This window comes from Tupaia chinensis, unplaced genomic scaffold (genome assembly GCF_000334495.1).
Source record: "Tupaia chinensis unplaced genomic scaffold, TupChi_1.0 Scaffold145208_1, whole genome shotgun sequence".
In the NCBI taxonomy this organism is placed as follows: Eukaryota; Metazoa; Chordata; class Mammalia; order Scandentia; family Tupaiidae; genus Tupaia; species Tupaia belangeri.
The window spans coordinates 2,163,720-2,175,390 of record NW_006205068.1 but is presented as its reverse complement, the minus strand read 5'-3'; the positions used below and the strand labels follow the sequence as shown (position 1 = coordinate 2,175,390).

At 55.1% G+C, this 11,671-nt stretch overlaps 1 protein-coding gene and 1 long non-coding RNA gene across 7 annotated transcripts in view; one reads left to right on the top strand and one right to left on the bottom strand.

Annotated features, from left to right (window-relative positions):
• The window catches only part of LOC106733814 (uncharacterized), a 628-nt gene extending 225 nt beyond the window's left edge, over positions 1 to 403 (top strand). Inside the window, exon 2 of the long non-coding RNA XR_001369693.1 lies at positions 167 to 403. This is a non-coding gene — a long non-coding RNA (uncharacterized LOC106733814). The remainder of the gene's footprint in view (positions 1 to 166) is intronic.
• INTS1 (integrator complex subunit 1) overlaps positions 1 to 10,981 on the bottom strand; it is a 35,962-nt gene extending 24,981 nt beyond the window's left edge. For 2 of the 6 annotated variants that reach the window (XM_027768040.1, XM_027768042.1), the window contains exons 1-15: positions 10,494 to 10,707; positions 9,315 to 9,605; positions 8,417 to 8,613; positions 8,139 to 8,276; positions 7,674 to 7,833; positions 7,468 to 7,573; positions 7,171 to 7,363; positions 6,931 to 7,076; positions 6,378 to 6,519; positions 5,189 to 5,365; positions 4,810 to 4,918; positions 4,012 to 4,132; positions 3,460 to 3,537; positions 2,436 to 2,593; positions 1,510 to 1,606 (exon numbers count right to left, since the gene is read on the bottom strand). In XM_027768040.1, coding sequence (XP_027623841.1) covers positions 1,510 to 1,606; positions 2,436 to 2,593; positions 3,460 to 3,537; positions 4,012 to 4,132; positions 4,810 to 4,918; positions 5,189 to 5,365; positions 6,378 to 6,519; positions 6,931 to 7,076; positions 7,171 to 7,363; positions 7,468 to 7,573; positions 7,674 to 7,833; positions 8,139 to 8,276; positions 8,417 to 8,613; positions 9,315 to 9,605; positions 10,494 to 10,620 — 2,240 coding nt within the window. In that variant the 5' untranslated portion in view covers positions 10,621 to 10,707. Of the gene's footprint in view, positions 1 to 1,509; positions 1,607 to 2,435; positions 2,594 to 3,459; positions 3,538 to 4,011; positions 4,133 to 4,809; positions 4,919 to 5,188; positions 5,366 to 6,377; positions 6,520 to 6,593; positions 6,759 to 6,930; positions 7,077 to 7,170; positions 7,364 to 7,467; positions 7,574 to 7,673; positions 7,834 to 8,138; positions 8,277 to 8,416; positions 8,614 to 9,314; positions 9,606 to 10,493; positions 10,708 to 10,888 lie in introns of those variants that run through there. The other 4 variants (XM_006167880.3, XM_027768041.1, XM_027768043.1 and 1 more) reach the window with 3 other exon arrangements.
• Positions 10,982 to 11,671: the final 690 nt, after the last annotated feature.

Sequence of the window (11,671 nt, the reverse complement as noted above, 5' to 3'; positions counted from 1 at the left end):
GCCGCAATCCCTTCTCCTCCATTCTCCTCTCGGGATCTTGGGCGCGTACGCACACGCGCCCGGCGTGAGTTTTAAGCCACCGGGTCCGGGACGTGAACCGCGGTCGACTACATGGGAGTCCAGCGACATAGCCATTACGCTAACTGCTGGTTCCCAAGTGTTGAAGGTCTTTCTAATGTAGCTATTTTTCTCGTTGCATCTTTTCTACTTCAGCGCACTCGGTGTGCTGGCTTAATGGCTAGTACTGTATTGGCTCTGTGAAATCCTGTGTGTGAAGAAGAGTATGTAGTGGCTTTTTTGGAACTGTTAGATGCTGAATATCTGTTCACTTTTCCATCCCAGTTCTGCCCCGATCCTACGAGATGCTACTGTACTTGAATGGTTAATAAAGCTGCACAGTGCTGTTAAAAATAAAATAAAATAAAATAATTGTGATCCAGCAATCCCATTCCTTGGTACTTATTCAAGACAACTGAAACCATGAAACTTGCACACTACTGTTCACAGCCACACTATTCACAACAGTCAAAGGTGGTCACTGACTGTGTGAGTGGATAAACAAATCATAGTACACCCACCCAATGAGCCATTAAAAAAAAAAAAAAAAGAAGTACTGACACAAGCTACAGCATGGACGAATCTTAAAAAGGCCATGCCAAGGGAAGCCATCAAAAAAGACCTCATATTGTGATTCCATTGATACAGACTGTCCAACACAGACAAATCCATAGCAATGACAGTAGATCTGTGGTTGCTGAGGACTGTCATGAGGGGGAGGGGAAAGAGGGAGGAATGGAGCAATAATGAGTACTACTGGGTCATTGGGAAAGTCGTGACACATTTTTACATAATCGTTTCTTTCAGGGGGATGAAAAAGCTCTAAAGTCATATCCTAGTGAAGGCTGCACAACCTGTAAGCATACTAAAAAACAGAGTTGCCCAGTTTAAACAAATGAAGTGTATATAAATTATAAACCATTAACAAATAGGTCATAAATTCATTGTTGTCTAAGGATGTTAGGCCAGCCCTGTGGACTAGTGGTTAAGGAAACCAGATCTCTCATGGCCAACTGCAGTTCAAATCCTGACCCCACCAGCTTTAAAAACATTTTGAGCTTATGTGTGTGTGTGTGTGTGCCCAAAATCCCAACAGGACGAAGAAATAGAGAAGGGATAGTGGCGTGACCAGGGGGGAGTGAGTGGTGCTTACTCCCTCTCCCTCTGACAAGCAGATGTGCCCTTAGACAAATTTTAGAAATAACAAATATATACATACATAAAGCATGTATCTGTTAACACACCAGGAAAAGTATGAATGAATTAAAGATGCTAAGGAGGAAAGAGAAAGGGATTACCTGAATCCAGATCACAGTGGGTGAACAGAGCCTGTGTCATTCAGCACCCAGCTATGCCTCACAATTCTGAGCACGGCCTACCAAGAGCTCGCCCTGGGGGCAGCCAGGGGTAGGGCAAGCATAGGGCTGCCAGGCTGTTGAGGCTGAGTCTTACCCAGGTGGGAGCTGGATGTTCTCCGGATGATGGTAGGTGCACAGGTTCAGTACAGCATCGATCAACTGGATTCTCTCCACCTTGAGCACTTCCACATCTAAAACCCAAGAGCCACACACAGGTTCCAGAAGCCCATCAGTTCACTCACTGCACAATCAAGGTGCATGGTTCACCCTCAGGAATCGGAGAGTGGGAAGACATGGTCCTGTCCAACAGAAGAGGGCAGGTGGGGAAACTGACTGGGGGTATCACAGGACAGGGTGCACCTGGAGACCAGGCAGCAGGTCTGAGCCAGGGCAGTGGAGGCAGCATTTTGATTTTGACTGGGAAACTGAAGGACATTTTCACCTGGGGGCATGTCAGCTGGGTCTTGGTCGGGGGGAGGTACAGCCTGGAAAGGGTATAGCAGCCATGTGAGAAAGCATGACCTATTAGGGCAGAGTTGCCAGCCAGGGATAGCCTAGAGAAGGGAGGAGCAGCCCTCAAGTCATTGAGGCCTAATTGCCATACTGTAGGCTTCGAGTCTTGGCTCCCAGGAAACTGACGTGCCAGGTTAAAGACCATTCTCCTGACCCTTTCAGGGGTGAGTCTGACACAAGTGCTGTTGTGGTTCAATCACACAGAAAACATGTGCAAACACCAAGATAAATTTCAAAAATAATGCCAAAACCAAATCCTCACCAAAGACACATGCACTTCGGAATCCCCAATCCTTGCAGGGAACAATTTACAGTGGAGCAGAGGGGTGTGAAATCCAGCCGACCATGGCTTCCCCAAGTGGGCAGACTTGCATCTGCAGTATCTGCAGAGGCATGTACTGGCGCCAGATGGCTTCCACAGGGGCAAGGGGATCTCTGCCCTGCACAGGAGCCAGCACTAGAGCAGTCCAGGATAAACCTCTTGGGCAAAGCCCAAGAGACCATTACCATCCGCCTGCACGGCTGCAGCACGCTTCACCAGGTGGTCAGCGAGCTCCATGGCGTCTGCAGGGCCGAGCGGGAGCTCCCGAGACAGTCCGATGACTAGGATGCGCATCAGTGTGTCCTCCAGAATGGGGACCTCTGAGCAGAGGCGCAGGAAGAAGCTGTGGGCAGCACAGGAAAAGGCTGGGCTCAGTGGGGGCTGACCCCAAACCTGCCAGGGCCCGAGTAGAGCTCCCTGCAGCCACGTGCCAAGGCCAGAGGAGGAGGGACTGCCCATCTCCCCACATGTTTGCTCCTCTTAGATCTGAGTACCACCTTGGGGGACAGAAGCCCAGCTCTAAGTCTTGTCCGGGTAGGGCAAGAACAGAAGTTACCCACCAGTGCTTTGGCAGCTATGGGCACAGTGTCTTGTTCCTTATGCCACCAGGACTGAGCGTCTGTCATCCCATGAAGACTTTGAAATAATTCCCACCCCTAAGGAACTCAGAGCCAGTGGCCAGAGACACTGTGCAGAACCCTCTAAAGTATAACTAAAAACTGCTGCATGAAGGGGAGCAAAGGGGCTCAGAGTGGGTCAGAGATGAGCGAGCTGGACTGGGCAACAGGAACTCCAGGTGGGGATGGAGGAGGGTGTGATTCTAGAACATGCACAGGGCCCAACCAGGCTAGAGAGACACAGAGCCCCTACATTGGAGACTGAGGAAGGACAGTGCCTGTGGCTGTTTGGAGGCAAGTAAGGGGCCGACAGGGTTCAGGGATGTGTGGAGGGTGAGGTGCCCATGTATGTCCTGAGCAATGTCGAGAAGGCAGGAGCTAGGGCACAGGCTGGGCACAGGCTGAATCACTGGGAGTAGGTGGCTCTACAGACACCAATGGAGAAGAGAAGCACCCAGGGTTTGCAGGCAGGCCGCTGCCCAGTGAGAACAAACAGCTGGCTCCAGACTCTGCCCAGGGCTTACTGCAGTCGCCCTGGCTGGCAGCAGCAAACCAGCCACAGCTAGACCCTCCCACCCATGGCGGTGCTCACTTGCGGTCACTCTCAGGAGGCCAGTTGTCCCACTTGTAGTAGGTCTCCGGCTGCTCTGTGAAGAGCACCTTGTGGAGGCTGAGGGAAGAGAGGGGGCAGGAGAGATCAGTTAGGATACTGGTGCTCAGGGGACTGTCCCCATTCTACTGGCCCTAAGTGAGGGCCCCCTCCCACAGGCTCAACTGGGTTCAAAGCTATTGACATTGAAAAGCTCAAGGCAGGGGCCATGTGACTGCTAAGCTTGGTACCTCCTCACGGCACTAACTGTGACACTTGTAAGAGTAGGTGGCAGGATGGTGGGTGGCAACAGTAGTGCGTTTACCAAATCACTGTGAGAGAAATGTGACCCAGACAGCCCCACCCACCGGGAAGCAGGGGCTCCATGTGAGAGTGCAAAGCACACGCAGGATGGCTTATGTCCATGGGGGACTGCTGCTATGCACACACGGAGGTGACAGGTTCCTGTTGCTCGCCGTCAGAAGGCTGCTGGGAAGGTCGGCAGGAGCACGGGCGGGGGTTCTGGAAAGTAGCTGTCGACATCCTGGGGCCTACCAGTGCACGTAGTCCTTGGGGGCGAGTTTGCTGATGGAAGGGACCACTGTGTGAAGCCACCAAACAGCATCCCGCTGGATCGCAGCGATCTGGTTCTGGAACGAGCGCAGCACTTCGAGATCTGAAACGGACAAGCAGACTTAGTGCCTCCGTGTGCCCACGCAGTCCGAGGCGACAAATGCCCACTGGGTCTAGCTCAAGGCCAAGCACTAGGAGGGAGGCTGGATGTCACAAGGCACTGACGTGGAGCATCCTAGCATCTCAACCAGTTAGGGACCGTGGAGACGGACGCTAGCTCAGCTGGAATATACTCCAGGGAGTCACCAACAATCCTAACGAGGGATGAGGGTCCACGAAAGATTGGGAAACTGGAATCCCCAGGTTCCACATGATTTCACTCTAGCCAATCACTTAAACGGCCTCTGTGGCCACACTTCCTAGTGAAATTAATCAGGAAACAAACGAGGCGGAGCTAAACACCATCTCCCTTCTTTCCCTCCTTGTCCTTGGCCACCAAACCTGAAGTGCAGCCACAACAGGATATCAGCATTCTAAGGCAAACAACACGGGCAGTGCTTGATGTTCCGTCTAGAAGAGCAGAACCAAGGAACTACAGTTTCCAGAAGCTTCCTTATCTTCTCTAGTGGCTATGCTGTGAGATGACAGCCACTCCCCCACCCCACCCCCGCCCTCTGGCAGCCCCTGCCTGCAACTCTGGGAGTGCCTATCAGCAGCATGGCCCTACTGTCCCTGCCAAGACCCTGACTAAGGAGGGCTGAGCCTGTCCCACGTCCTTACTCCTCTTTTCTCCTTTGTCCCAGGCAACACCAGCCTCCTTCACCTGAGCCGTGATGCCCAGCATCATGGACACGGCCAGCACGTCTGTAATGTGGACCACAAACCGCTCCTGCAGGCAGAGCACACCACGGCAGGTACATTATGGAGGGCCCAGGGTGGAGCCCACACTACCCCTCAGGACCAGCTGCCGAGAACGACCGTCACTCATCTCACCCACGACTCAGCCCCCACAGCAGACATGTGGGCATGTGGGTGTACCCACAACCAGAGAGCTAAGCTGTGACCTGGGCTGAAAGACAAGCATGCAGTCCCAGCAGAGGCAGGCTGTGGGGAGTAGCAAGGTGACACCATCTGTGACAAACAAAGAAAACCGAGGCACCTTGAACTCCATGTCCAGGTACTGGGGCTCTTTGCGCTCCTGCATGAGCCCGAGGCAGAAGGCCTGGAAATTGATCTCGTGCTTGGTCTGCTTGATGATTTCCCGGAGCAGGGCCCGTGAGGCTCGCAGGTAGTCATCCTTGTTGGTCAGGAGGTCCTGGAACACCATGGCCAGGAACTGGGCAGAGAGAGGCCACACAAGGCGCTGCTGGATGGTGGCTCCCAAACAGGGCCCTCACCACAAGCAGCATCCTCTGTAACAGAGGCCTTCCTGCCATCAAGGCCTTCCTTGACCCTGGAAGAAGCCTCCATAGAACCATCCGAGGAGAAAGCCCTCCTCTGAAGCACAATCAGGTGAGGGCACCACAGAGCACCTTGTTCTGGGACAGAGAGCGGAGAGAGCAGGGACTAAGTCAACCCATTCTCTCAGCAGATGGCACACAGGATAGTCCTTGTTAAAAAATGGACTAGACTATGATGACACACAATGAGGGGTGGGGGGGGGCGGCACCAAACATAAGGCAGCGAAGCCACAGAAATGGACCTGCCACCTCAGCTCCTACCCACCCTCGACCTGAAACTGGACGGCAGAACTGAAGATCCCCACCTGAAATCATAGACCCACCAATTCTCCTAACGTGCTGGGCTATGGAGATGGCAGCCCGATCATCGGAACCGGCACACGCCAACCTTGTCCTTTCACACACTGCTAACCCCGTGTGTCAGAAAGGGTGCTTTTCTAGTCCTTCTCTTCAAGAGATGTCTGAATCCAAGGGGCCCCATGACCAAGACCCAAAGGCAGGCCTGGAGGGCCATAGGGACCCCTGCTTAATTTGCAGAAAAGCGCCATTTAGGAAGGCTGAGGGGTGCCTGGCTTGAAAACTTTGATAGCTTTTTTAAAGGGTTCAGTACTGCTCCTTCCTGAACTGAGTCTCAGTTCTCAAGAAAGACATCAGGGATCACAGTTGTACCTTCTCTAGAACTCAAAGTCAAACTCCACTGTGCTTCCAAAGCTCTCGCCCCCTCCAGGACCCTGGGCACACTGCCCTGGCACTACCACAGCACTCAAATGATAGATGATGCCACACGCGCCGCTCCAGTCAGTGCAGAGGAGCAGTATCAGGCTTGAGGCCTGCCCGGACCCAGGGGATGCTCGCCTCCCACGGCTGCCAGTGCCCTGTGGGCCCCACCTTGGGTGCCAGCTCCGAGCTGTGCTGCAGCACAGTGTAGAGGATCTGCATGTTGTTTGGGTTCCGGGCATTGGAAAGTTCATTGAAGATCACAAACTTAATGGTTGTGCCCAAGTTGTCCTTGTGAGCGCTCAGCAGCTCCCTGGACAAAAGAGCAAGGCAAGTAAGTAGACCCAGCCCGGGGTCAACCCCACCTCCACCCTGCCTGCAGCACACCTGACACACAGCATGTAGTGGTTCAGGAGAACCTTGGGCTTGAGGCGGATCTTGATCAGGTGAGAAATGACATCCATGTCCTCCGAGCCGTGCGTGTTGCAATTCATGCACACGGACATGAGCAGGTCTTGGGCTGGCCTAGTCAGCTGCAGGGGAGGATGGGAAGAACCTGACTGACCTCAGTCTCAGACTGGTGGGATCTGGCAGGAAGGCACGTGATCCATTCCCACTCCGACTCACCTTGGGGAGCGCTCAGCAGCTCCCTGGACAAAAGAGCAAGGCAAGTAAGTAGACCCAGCCCGGGGCCAACCCCACCTCCACCCTGCCTGCAGCACACCTGACACACAGCATGTAGTGGTTCAGGAGAACCTTGGGCTTGAGGCGGATCTTGATCAGGTGAGAAATGACATCCATGTCCTCCGAGCCGTGCGTGTTGCAATTCATGCACACGGACATGAGCAGGTCTTGGGCTGGCCTAGTCAGCTGCAGGGGAGGATGGGAAGAACCTGACTGACCTCAGTCTCAGACTGGTGGGATCTGGCAGGAAGGCACGTGATCCATTCCCACTCCGACTCACCTTGGGGTTCTGTAGCCACATCTCCAACTTCTGCACTGCCATCAGCCGCACCTCCTTATAGCCACAGGTGGAGGTGAGAAGCCGCAGGAGGTTCCTCGAGACATTGTCAATGGGCTGGCGCCGGTTGAGCTGGTCCCGGAGCATGTCTAGAACATATTCCTCCACACTCTCTGTGAGGTCATCGTACCTAGGCCAGAGGGGGGAAGGAAGGAAGGAAGGAAAGCTGTCCTGGAGGCGCCCCGCCCAGCCTGCCTCCCAGCCACAGCCAAGGGGACCAGGGCTGTGCAGCACACCTACCTGGGCATGAGCTGGCCCTCCTGCTCGGGGCTCAGCTTCTCCTCCGCGATCAGCAGCTCTGTCTGGCTGTCCTCCTCCTCTGTGAGGGAGGGGTGAGGGCTGCTCCCTGCATGGACAACAGAACACTCATAGAGTGTCCCAGCCTCCACCTCAGACTGCACACCCCTTCCTGTCCCCCACCTCTCCCTCAACCCTGTGTCTCTTACCAGCACCGAGGTCCCCCCCACTGCGCCCCACCTCCCCCTGCAGCAGCATGCTCTTGGGGGGCATCTTGGTGTTAAACGCCGTCTGGATGTTGTCCACAAATGTCTTGCAGTGAGGGCTGTCCACCCAGATCCGCTCCCCTAGGGAGTCCTCGATGTATACCTGCAGGACGAACAACACCCTCAGGTGTGCCCAGAGAGCCCGGCACACTGTCTGGCCTGCTCCCTACTGCTTGAGGGTGCCCTACAAATGCTTGCTAGCTTCCCGGTGCAGAAAAGACAATGACACAACACACCTTGGGGCCATCAGACACATGCCCCTCTGGACAGAACGAATCCGGTTTGCTTCCTCTTCCTGCGAGGGCCTCTGGTGGGGCCACCCTTCCTCCTAGGGCACTGTGCTCAGCTCTCTTTACCACCAGAGCAGTGATAGTCACCTCACCGAGCCTCCCGGGAGAAGCCACTTGCCTTGACAAAGATCTCGGGCCAGTTCTCGTCCTCCTCGTACGCGGCCATGAGAAGATTACAGGCCAGCACGGACACCAGACTGTTCCCCTTGGCCTTGAAGTTGATGGAGGCATCCCTCCGCAGGAGGCTGCAAAGAGCCTGAGAGAGAAAGCACAGTCACCCAGCAGCCTCACCCACAAGCAAAGGCGAGGCCAGCGTGGCCCCAGGCAGAGGCAAACTGAGAGGGACGGGATGAGCGAAGAGCCCAGGCCCATCACGCCCGCCATCCCTGCCCTCACCTCAATGACACCCTCTGTGGCAAAGATGTTGGGCTTGATCTTGGCCAGGTACATGAGGCTCAGGTACAGAGTGCCGTCTGGCTTGGCCCGGGTGACCTTCAGCTGCTTCACCGCCCCGCACAGCACTCCCTCAATCCTGTCATCATTGCCCTCTAGCTCAGCGGCTTCTATCTCATCCAGCAGTACTGTGGGGAGAACTGGCCGGTGCGGGAGGGTTGGTTAGAGCAGGGGACCCAGAGCAGAGGTCACCCCAAGCCACAGCATACCAAGGAAGCCATTAGAAACCCAGCAAGCATATCTCAGGGTGATGCCCCACAGCTGACCAGTGCCCTAGCCTTCTTAGGGCAGTTCCCCACAGGATAGATAGCACCAAAGAGGGTACAGGGCAGATACTCCCCCTCAAAACAACAGCAATAACAACAGGCCACACAGCCTGCTGTGTTGCCTCACTGACCGGGAAAGGTGAGGGAATAAGTCCTCTTTGTTAGTAACTGAGAAGAAAGGATAAACGAAGTACCCTTGCCTCCTCCCAGAGTGAGAACACACTAGAACACATGGTTTTGACAGCAAGGATCTAGGGCTCACTTCATAAGGTTTACTGCCCCCACCCCGAGGTGCGGAACAGTGCCTGTCATCAAGGGGGTGCTTAGTGGATATTCCAGAGGAATGCCTGGCAAAGGAATGAGACAGTTTCTAAAGGACAGTCACCAGAATTCTGAGTATGAAAGAGGTAAAGGCACCTGCACGGAACTGCTCTCTACTAAAGTGACTCATCTCATCCCAGACCCCTAATGTCCTGCACCACCCAGACAGGCCCAGTGGCAGCCTTTGCTGAAAACCTGGCAGATCACATCAGTGTGGAAAACGTTCCCTGGGGAAGTCCTCCTACTAACTTTACCTTCGATTGGCACCACGGATGGTTCTTTAATTGAGGGAGAAATGGCTCGTTTTTCTGCCACTGCAGCTTCAGCCAGGCGTCCCAGGGCACTCAGAGGTGGTGTGGAGGAGAGTTTGGGGCGTTTGGTGAGACCAGTCAGAGCCGAAGAGCCAGACAAAGCAGCCGTAGCATCCCGCTTGCGCTCCGAAGGCAGGCCAGACGGGGCTGGCTTCAGCAGAGTGGACGCTGTTTTTGACTCACTGGCCTGACTCTTTGAGCCCAGAGCAATGAAGTCTCCTGGTGGGGGATGCCCTGCAGGGAAGGCAGACAGAAAAACCTGCACATGCACAATGCCCACGGTGGAAAAGACCAATTCAAACCCCTCTCCCTCATCTCAGAAGAAATCAGACAGGGGTCGGAGAAGGCAAGAACCAAGCCCGAGGTTACTGAGCACATCACCAGCAGAGCTGGGCCTAGCATGCTAACATCGACAGTTTACAGCAAAGAGGCCACCTCTGACTTATGACTATTAGTTTGCTTAATTCTTTTTTTTAAATTATTTTTATTTTTTATTTTTTGATATACTGTGCATTCACTCACCGGAGAGACAGTAAGAGACAGAGAAACAGAAAGCAATAAATCACCCCCCAAGGGAATGGCCATGCCGCAATCCCTTCTCCTCCATTCTCCTCTCCAGATTTTGAGCATGCATGCACACATGCCAAGTGTGAATTTTAAGCCACTGCTGGGTCCAGGTCTTGAACTGTGGTCGACTACATGGAAGCCCAGCAACGTAACTATTACACCATCTGCTGGTCCCAGTTTGCTTAATTCTTGAAGAGTTTCTGAAACAGATGCTACTTTCCAGATGAGGACAAAAGACACAGAGAAGTTAGATGATGCACTCAACTTCACGCACTGAGTGGCAAGGCCAGAGTGTAAGCCCAGGCAATTTGGCTCAGTCTGTGCCTCTAGCCCCTGCACTGTGCCACCTCCCACCCACCATCATCCACTACCCTGACCCAGTCTGAAACCAGACGACCAGCATCCTGGAGAAAGGCACCGTTGTTTTCGGGCTTTGGGATCCAGGGCTCCTTTGCTAAACCCAATTCCTGGAAACAGTGTTCGCTGGCCACTAAGGCCCGGCCCAGCCTCCGCGCCGCGGAGCCCCTGTTGCACGGAGCGGGGACAATGACGCACCTGAAGGTTTGGCCGCAGCGCTGGGCCGCCGGACGGTGGTGGGCTTGGCCCTGTTCATCCTGCCTCTGCCTCTCGCAGCTCCCAGCTGCTGCGTCACCTGCGGGGAGGCCAGCGTGAACTCATTCATTCATTCACTCATTCACTCGCTCTCTTCCCCTCCCGCACTGGACTGGGGACCAGCAGGCCCGGGCGCTGGGCGGGGCGGCTCTACGGGGATGACACGAGCCCCGCCTCAGAACTGCCCCGGAGGGATGGGCCAGGCGCAGCACGCGACGCCGGCGTGGACTCGGGGTCGGAGGGGGAGCTGGGCGAGATGGCCCAGCGGCCGGGCGGGAAGCCGGGGGGCCACACGCGCGCTCGCGGGAAGGGGGCAACGAGCGTCGCGGCCCACTCACCTCCCGCCCATCACACCTGGCGCCCCGAAGACGCCCCGAAGCCACCCCGGCCACCCAGGAACCGGAAATAGCTCCGTCCCCCTTGGAGCGTCGATTTCCGTAACAACCGGAAGCAAAACAGCACGACGAGAGGCGCCAGGGAGGGAGCCCAGACAGGCTTGCAGCTCTTGTAAGGCGCCTGCATCGCCCTCTGCTGGCAGGAGGCTGGCTGGGCGACGCCCCACGATGTCCATCTAGGTCCATCTGGAGTGCTGTCATTCTCTTTTTGCAGGTGAGGCTGAGGTTATGTAGTGACATCTCAAGGACACACAGCCATGCAGGGTGGCATCAGCATTCAGAGTCCTAGTCTACCCACATATCCATTGAATGGTTAGTTCTACAAGTATCCCCTAGGGTGGAGGTGGCCAGGGGCTGTAGGACGGGGACTGACACAACCTTGGACAGAGGCTGCTCAGCAGAGCCAGGCTGGAATCAGACATCCCACAGAAGAAATGTCTGCTGTTCTTGAACCCAGCCCAGCAGGCAGAGCAGCTGAGAAGGCATTTCATGGGAACCTGTTTCTTCACTGGTGCCATGGATTGGTCCTGATACGGTTGGTCATATTCTCTTGACTGGCCAAGTGACTCTGGTGGCAAAGGACCCCACTTCGCTCCCAGAGGGCTCCAGCTCTGAGAGGTCCTCACTCCCTCCTCTCCACAGGGGGTTTTGCACTATCCCTGCAGACTCTGGCTGTAGCCAGGTCTACTTGCCAGGAACAAGGAACTGGGGTGGCAGCCTGGCCCA